Source organism: Lactuca serriola, chromosome 8, assembly GCF_051521515.1.
Source record: "Lactuca serriola cultivar US96UC23 chromosome 8, Lser_US96UC23_V15, whole genome shotgun sequence".
In the NCBI taxonomy this organism is placed as follows: Eukaryota; Viridiplantae; Streptophyta; class Magnoliopsida; order Asterales; family Asteraceae; genus Lactuca; species Lactuca serriola.
In genome coordinates, this window is record NC_136415.1 from 120,449,469 (window position 1) to 120,459,155 (window position 9,687).

Genomic DNA, 9,687 nt, shown 5'->3' on the forward strand with positions numbered 1-9,687 from the left:
CCTTTTTCAAAAAAAAAAAAAAACTGAAAGTTGTTTTCATAACAAAAAAATTGTGAGTCGTTTTTAAACCCACATAGTTGATAATTTTATTATGAGCCTCTCGTTTTCTCTTTTTCGTGGCTGCTACTGAATACTGAATACTGATGGAAGTGTAGGTAGACATTATTTTAGTACGCATGTTACCAACCTGCAGATGGCATGTCCTTCTCTTGGGGCGACCGTTTTGCACAAAAATACAACATACTAACATTAACATACATGTAAGTATATAATATACTGTTAAATAAACAATAACATTATATATATTTTTAAAAAATATAATAAAAATATACATAGACATAAAACATTATTATATATTAAACAGAATATCCTCGCATTTCAACTACTTATTATTATCTGCTAGTTATAAGTTTTAGCCTAGCTGGACCAAATACTTTTACCAGATTTAACAAAATATAAGTTGTTTTGTTAGTTCATTTAATAAATCTAGTACAAATTACGATAAGTTTATAAAAACCACAAATTTATTATCGAGCTCTATAATTAAAAATGATGATATTTCGTCTTTTTATAGGAAGTGATTGTCAGTGGCGGAGCAAACCGGACATACGACGGCAGGTGTGTGTTTTGTATGATTCATTAATCATACATATATTCAATTATTTCGTTTGTTTTCCTCTTGTCATATTCATTGTGTTTGATCATCTAACAAATAACGTTAAAAATAATATAACATATATGGTTTTAAATCATTTTTGCAATAACCGAATTAAATATTAAGACATGATTGACAGAGAAATCTTGTTATTCGATGGTGATGCCGGTGGTCCAGCTACATGAAGTACTACTACTTCCCCTGCTTCATTTACATTTATTTTTTAATAAAAAATTATAATCCAAAAAAAATTTCTGCTTTTAATATACCAGGAAAGTCAAATGGCAGGGATAAACTATGAAGGGAGTGTTGTGGCATGTAATTAATTTTGAAGGGGGTATTATTGACAAAATCAATATCCCAAGGGGGGTTTCGAGAAAATCAGTTAGGTTTCAACTGATTCACAGAAAATATAATAATAAGAATTATACAGAGAAAGGAATCAAAGAACGCGTAACGTAGCAGAAAACTCTCCGGGTCATTTGTCTACCACCGACGCGACCGAACCGGGTGCAAGTGACTGCCCACCTGACGACCCATATGCACCTCACCATCTTCTTCCACATGTACCCTTATACCCATGAAAACGATAAACCACCTAAATATAAATATACACATTTACAAATACGTAGTCCACATTCCACTGACTTTTTCAGAGTTACATACATTACATACACAGCTGCTCATCGGAAAATTCTTTATTCTTTCATCGTCTCCACTTCTCCATAGCTGATTCAAACCACACATAAAGATAGCTTCGGTAAATTTCGCTCTGTTTCTATCTATTTTATGAAATACCTGTGAATGAATCAACGTGATATATATATTAGTTCATAATATCATTGCTTTCCATTTCATTTTACCATGTCTTTATGTCGGTTATAATGAAGGATTGATTATATATGCTCTGTGATCAATGCTGATTGTTTCTAAGTTCTAACAGGAAGGTGTAATTTAATTGAGGATTAAATCATGTCCGTTCATCTTATGCTATTCAGATCTATTGTAGATCAGAAAATTATGATGCTCCATATTAGTTTACTTTCTCACTCCTCCGGTTATAGTCTAGAAACTTTTTAGGCATGTTGTTTTTATGTTCATAAAATTGTTTTGTTTTTTTTGGCAGTTGAAATATGTTAACTACGAAACGTTCTATAAATAATCAAACAAAACGTTCTACAAGGTTTGAAACCAGGGATACAAAAGTACAACAAGGAAAAGGAACCAAAACATTGAGATCAAAAGAAGCAGAAGCAAACAAGAAATCTCCCAACACCATAGCCAAATACTCATCTTATGGTAACTCCCCAAAAGGTTTGAAAGTTCATCCAAAACCACCATCAACTCCTTCGTCTATATCCTCTGAAGGATTTGATGATCAAGATCCTGGAGAATCAAAAGAAGCAGATATCTTGGATGAGTCCTCAAATGGGGTACAAACTGATGATGAAAGTGAAACGATTCATGTTGAAGAAAACACCCAACATGAAGCAAAAGAAGCATTTGATCTAAAGTTTGCACAAATGGAAACAAGAATTGAGAAACTTGAAGAGGAGCTAAGAGAAGTTGCAGCTCTTGAAGTTTCTCTCTATTCTGTAATACAAGAACACAGTAGCTCAGCCCATAAGGTGCATACCCCTGCTCATCGTCTTTCTAGACTTTATATACATGCAAGCAAGCGGTTGTCTATTGCTAGAAACATTGTATCAGGGCTTAATATGATTTTCATGTCTTGTGGGAATGATGTTTCAAGGTACTTACTTCACTTTGCATTGATTTGTTAGTTATCTTTGCTTCTTGATATTGTGGACTGATATCGAATACCCACTTTGCATTTGCAGGTTGACTTTTTGGTGGACAAACATTGCTGTAATGAGAGAAATGATTACCCAAGCATTTGGAAATAAACAATCCAGTAAGTCTGATTTCACGAATTTAGTTGATGATTGGCAAGAAACAAGAACATTTACATCTGAACTTGAGAAAATCGAGTCAGGGATCTTTTCACGAATCATCGAGTCTATTTGGTGTCAGGTACAAACTCTTTTTCATTTGTGACAAAATTGGCATTAAAGTTGTTAGTAAGTTCTTATGATCTTATGGATGTGGGTGCAGACTTTGAAGCCTAAAATGCTTACAAATGAAGCAAATGCAAAGTTACCTGGAGACTTTTCCATTAATCTATGGCAAAATGCTTTCCACGATGCTTTCAAGAGACTTTGTCCTGTTCGTGCAAGGGGGCATGAATGTGGATGCCTCCCGTTTTTGGCAAGAATGGTAAGGTCTGATGAGTGTTTTAGAAGATAAACAGTTGTTGATGCTACTGAAATGAATTAATCTTTCATCAATTTCATTAAGATCCTTCAAATTTTAAATGATCAGGTAATGGAACAGTGTGTTTCCAGACTTGATGTAGCCATGTTCAATTCCATTCTCCATGATGAAATTCCATCCGATCATGTAACAGATCCTATTATCGATTCCAGAGTTTTGCCTATTCCAACAGGAGATCTAAGCTTTAGCTCTGGGGCACGACTCAAAAAAGCTGTTGGCAATTGGTCTAGATGGCTAACTGATAGGTTCTCAGTGGAGACTGATTCCGAAGAAACTTCTAATGAAGATGATGATTTTAAGAAGACTAAAACCGGTGAATTAAAATGCTTCAATCTCCTTAATTCATTAAGTTGTGTTCTAATGGTACCAAAGGACATGCTTACCGATAGATCAATCAGAGACGAGTTGTGTCCTTCAATAAGTCTTTCGTTGCTAGGGAAAATACTCAGCAATTTTACTCCAGATGAATTCTGTCCAGATCCAGTTCCGAACTCTGTATTGGAGGCATTAAATGTTGAGGTATAACCTTAAATGCTCAAATATTATTACGATTACATGTCAGAGAATTGTAAGAGCTCCTTTAACGCCGAGTTTGTATCATTTTGTGTAGTCGATCATTGATCGTGGATCATCGGAAGACGATTCGAGCGGCGTTCCATATGCAGCTGCAACGATCATTTACAGACCTCCTTCGATCAATGTTGCTGAAAGAGTTTGTGAGGCAGGTGGAAACACTGAATTGAACAGAAAGGTGTATGCGAGCGATGAGGAAGTTGAAGAGCTCGATTCATCGCCCACTTTTACAATCGGAAAATTCCCACCGTTTCCAACTGGTGAAGAAAACGGAATTGCGAGATACCAACTTCTTCGTGAAGTTTGGTCGTCTTGAGGCTTAACTCGATTTCTTGTGCGAAAAGAAAAAAAAACCATTATCTTGGTGCATCAAGGCTCCTCAAAGATGGTTTATATATACTAACCTTTATTTTGAAATATACAGATTTTATCCGGCTTTTTACTTTGTGAATAGGGTTTTGGATTTAATAAAGGGTATTTTTTTTTAAAAAGAAAATACAAAAATTTCATTTAAGTATAAAAAATTAAAATATCTGTATAATGGAAGTCTTGCGCTAAAAACCCGACCCGAGTATGCTTCTTTTTAACGTTATTTTTTTAAGTATACTAGATAATAAATTTGTTAGAAGTCTTTACATATGACCGGTTATAGCAAATTTATATCCTATATGTAAACACTTTCAATAAGTTTGTTACGTAGATATGTAAAATAAAAAGCCACCCAAATATAAATAAAACGAAAAATATGAGTAAATTACATGAATGGTCCCTGTGGTTTGGGGGAATTTATTTTTTGGTCTCCAACTTATTTTTTTTAACTCGGATGATCCCTACTGTTTATTTTTGTTGCGCATTTTGTCATTGTCTTACCTAAAAAGACTATTGTGCCCTTATTAATTTATTTTTTAATTAATTTTCTTATATATATATATATATATATATATATATATATATATATATATTATTTAAAAAAATTAATAAACCTCACATATTTTTATCTCCTCATCTTAGGTGCTCAATATCATTTGATTTAATAGTTGACCCAGCCCTTTGTTGTTTGAAAAAACCTTCCACTTCAATTAGTATTTTTTTTTTTCACGAAAAGCAGACTTGAGATAACAAATCCAGTGATTCACTAAGATTTCGAATAGTGGTCTCGAATTCAAGTCGATTCTATTTTGCCTCTTTCTCAGAGAAAGACAATCAAACAATTCTCAATCATGGTTCTTGCGAATAGATCATCCCTGTAATATACATTGTCTCTTCATCTTTAGTGGGTGAGGAGATACAAATATGTGAGGTCTATTAATTTTTTAAAAAATATAAAAAAAAATAAATACATAAATAAGAAAATTAATTAGAAAAATAAATTAATAAGGGCACAATATTCTTTTTAAGTAAGACAAGGATCAAACGCATAACAAAAATAAATAGTAGGGACCATCTGAGCTAAAAAAGATAAGTTAAGGACCAAAAACACAAATTCCCCCAAACCACAAGGACCACTCGTGTAATTTACTCTTACTTTTTGTTTTGTTCATATTTGGGTAACTATTTTTTGTATATACATCTAGGTAACGAATTTGTTGAAAGTGTTCATATCTAGGATGTAACCTGCTATAACCGGTCATAACGGTAACATATGAATATTTCCAACAAATTTATTACCTAGATGTATATAAAAAAAATATAATTACCCAAAATGTAAACTTACTGAATAATTTTCCAAAGTCATTTCCCCCTTTCTAACTATTACTTTATGTGATCTAATTGTGGGTGATATCAAGGATAAAAAGGGTATTATTTGTGAAAATATACACAGTTTATTTTAATATAAAGAAAAAAATCAAAGATGTCATCTAATTATTTATAGAAACATAAAAAAAAGTCGCTTAACATTAAATTTAGTAACATTTATATCAAATATGATGTAAGCTTACTATTATTTAATTTGAATGGGTGTAAATTTAAAAATCCTTAATTGAAAATGACATTGTTAGGGATTTTTTAAAATAAAATACACTTCTATGAAAATCAGTTATAAATTAAAATTTTAAAATAATGCAACCATCTCCCTTGCCTTCCTCGTTTGCATTTGCACCATCACCACCAAACGGGCGTAAACAGTCAACCCCTTCGTTGACATGCTCTTGTAAAATTCTTTATCACGACCAATGTTTTTAGTTTTATATTTCTACCGCCCAATAGATTTTAGCTAGGGTTAATTTTTGTCACTTATGTTAGACAGGTTAGATTTTAGTCGGGGTTAACTTCTGACACATATTAAAAGTTGGGTTGGTCCTATCGTATAACTTTATCTATCTTCTAAAAAAGGCTTCATGTATTATATAAATTTTTTAAGAAAATAGTTACGTAGTTACAAAAAAAAAACGTTATTTCACATAATCTCTTCAATTAAATTATGTGAAATTTAAGGAATGATATAGAAGAAGGTTATCCAAATTCAAAAAGTCCATCTAATTAAAAGGTTAGGTGTTATGGAAATCTGTATATTGTTTTTGCAAAATATCTATATCTATCTATATCTATATTATATCGTATCATCATATTATATCATATTATAATATAAAAGAAAACATTTTTCCTTTCATCATATTCATTTGAAACTCTCATACATTTTTTCTTTCACCACATTTATTTGAAACTCTCATGACTTTTCGTTTTATTTATAATAATGATTATAACTTGGTTAATAAGGTTAAATAAATATCAAAACTAAAGTGTAATCATATATAAACAAAATTTCAATATTAAAAAATATATTTACTTCTACATATAAAGTTATTTTTTTTTAACTTTTAACATATTATACTTAATTTATTAATTTTAATATATTGTTGGATGTAAACCATTATCATTTTAAAACTATAACTTTTGAACAATTTGTATAAATACTTAAATTATTAATTTGAATATAATATTACAGGGTCAATTTAAATATAAATTTTAGTTTAACTTAAACAACCCAAATAATATTTTATATATAGTTAAAAGTGATAAATTGTAGTGTCTTTTTAATAATGATTATAATTTGGTTAAATAAATATCAAACCTAAATTGTAACTATAAATAAACTAAATTTCAATATTAAAATAATATTTTTACTTCTACTTATAAAGTTATGACTTTAACTTTTAACATATTATACTTGATTTATTAAATTTAATATGATGTTGTATGTAAACCATTATCAGTTTAAAGCTACAACTTTTGAATAGTTTGGAAAAAATACTTAAATTGTTAATTTAAATATAACATTACAGTGTCAACTTAAATATAAATTTTAGTTCCAATTAAAAAACTCACTGGATATTTTGTGAATAGTTAAAAGTGATAAATTGTAGTGGTAAATGAAAAAACTTAATTGTAATCTCAATTTAACTAAAATATTTCCTAAAGACATTTTTATAATCCTTAAAGTTTTTCAAATAAGTAGCTTAAAATAACTTATAATAACAATAGTTAAAAATAACTCTATATAAATGATTATATTGTTACATTTAAAATAAAAAAACAATGTTTAATGTTTTAAATAATTATAATGATAGAAATTAAAACGTTAAACAAATAAATTTTAAAATTAACAATAACAACAACTATAAATAACATTAAACCATATATTATATTTAATTTTATTCATTAGTAACTCGCAGGTAAAAGTTATTCAAATGATTGAAATTATGCAGTTATAATAAATGTATATATTATCATACTAGGTGTGAAACCCATGTATTACATGAGTTTATTTAAAAAAAATTAAATATGAAATTTTAACAATTTGAAAAGTTTGAATTTATATAAAAAATGAGAAATTTTTTGAATTATTAAAATTAATGAGGCTTTAATGTATTGAATACATTATATATATAAATCCTTTCTAATAAATACGTTACATATATATTACCTTACATATTAAATATGGAATTTTAATTTAATAAAATGAAAAATACAATAAAATGACAAGTGGAAATAGAAAATGTAAAAATTCTAGAAAATGTCACGTGTCCAAATGAAGGAGAAGAGGACGCGTGACAAAAAACCTTCATTTATTAGAGTAGATAATTCCAAATAATCAATATATTATATAAATTTAGTATACAAATTATTATATCAAATTTAACAACAACGTTATTGTTATATTTACAAAAAACATATATTTGTAAAGATTTCAACTATCTAGGTATTTCTACGCAACACGTGGGCATTCACCTAGTATCTTATAAAGTTAACATTTATCCTTGAACCTCATGCATTTGAAACTCCCAAGAAATTTTTTTCTTGAACCTCATGCATTTGAAACTCCCAAGAATAATCAACTTATACAAATTAATTTATGATTAATTGAAATATTGTGATTTGTAACTCTTAAAACTCTTCAAATCATGCTATTTAATTGACGAGTTAAATGAAATAGACAAAACTGCAAAAATGGTCCTTGTGGTTTCTTATTTTATGTGGTTACGGTTCAAATGTTTGAAAACTTGCAGATATGGTCATTTTCAACAAGTTTTGTTATGGTTTTGATCCCTCGTCCGTTAGTTGGTTGTTAACTTCCTTAAAATGACAATTTTACCCCCAGGGACCATTTTCACAGTTTTGTCTTTTACCATACTATAAGGAGTATTTTTGCATATATTCTTTTTTATTTATTGAAGTATTATATATTAATAGATATTATTTTTAATGTATAATATTATATATTAATAAATATTCTTTTATTGGATTATTAATTTATTTTAGTTGATTTCGTTTATTTTTTTTGTTGGAATAATTAATTTTTATTGAATTATTATATATCAATACATATAGTTTTTAATAAATAATATTTATATCATAATAAATATTATATTATTGGATTATAAATTTTTTAGTTAATTTTTGTAATTCCTTTTTTAATTATTTTTTATTGGATTATTACTTTCAATTTATTATTTTATTCATATACTAAATATTGTTTTATTTGGATTATTAATTTATTTTAGTTAATTCTATTTTTAATTTTTTTTTTGTCGAAGTAATTCTTTTTTATTGAATTATTATAAATCAGTACATATAGTTTTAGTATATAATATTTATATCATAATAAATATTAGATTATTGGATTATTATTTTCTTGCAATTAATTTTGTAATTTCTTTTTTCAAACTATTTTTATTGGATTATTACTTTTAATTTATTATTTTCTTCATATACTAAATATTATTTTATTTGATTATTAATTTATTTTTAATTTATAATAATACTTCTTGTTAATTTTATTGGTTCCACCACAAAATCGTGGGATACGCAAAATCGTCGTCTCTCATCATCGAAATCATTAGAATCACTGCCAAACACCTTCATTTCATGTAGCTTATAATGAGAAACCATAGTGTCACACCCCAAAACCATGAACGGCGGAAACGTTCAGGGGTGGAGGACGTCATGTACAGTATCACAACAGTGTAATATAATAAACAAGCAACAACATCATCCATTGCATTATAAGTAAAGTTTAATACATGTGTGTTCTTTCATTGTAATAAGACACCAAAAATATAACATCAAAATAAAAGACGAGACTTGTCTGCTCCGTCTTCTCAAAACCTGGCCTTCGTACCTGTCTACTGATGACCTGAGAATACAAGTTATTTTGAAAGCGAGTATCAGCTTTAAAGCTGGTGAATTCATAAGTATATAAGTGTTGTTGCCTTGTTTGTGAAAATCTGTTATGAAGGTCATGAAAACCTTTAAATGAGAATGTTGAGGTAAGTATGAAATCCCTAGAAAAACCCTTATTTTCTATAAGTATGAAATGTAGTCTTCTACCAAGACCCGAATGTTCTGTACGTATGAAGTGTAGTCTTCTACCAAGACGCGAATGTTTTGTTTGTAAAATGATAGTTTTCCTTTAATTGTTTAGTACTAAAGTACTTAGTCTAACTCATCGTTTATGTGAAAGTATCACAAAATAAAGTAAACAGGAAAATGTACTACTATAAGTATTGTCAATGGGTACTAGGACCCACACAGCCTAGGTAACTGTTATCCTAGGTAACTGTTATCCCGAGGTACTAGGGTTAACACTACCTATATAACCTAATGAACATCTGAAGATTGTCCAA

At 28.8% G+C, this 9,687-nt stretch overlaps 1 protein-coding gene across 1 annotated transcript; it reads left to right on the plus strand.

Moving 5' to 3' along the window:
- The first annotated feature begins 1,118 nt into the window (after positions 1-1,118).
- LOC145066195 (uncharacterized) lies at positions 1,119-4,316 on the plus strand. Its single transcript, XM_079013405.1, has 6 exons — positions 1,119-1,415; positions 1,782-2,408; positions 2,497-2,689; positions 2,771-2,932; positions 3,038-3,508; positions 3,600-4,316. Exons 2-6 carry the CDS (start codon positions 1,789-1,791, stop codon positions 3,876-3,878), a joined length of 1,725 nt encoding a protein of 574 aa, XP_078869531.1. The 5' UTR covers positions 1,119-1,415; positions 1,782-1,788; the 3' UTR covers positions 3,879-4,316.
- Positions 4,317-9,687: the final 5,371 nt, after the last annotated feature.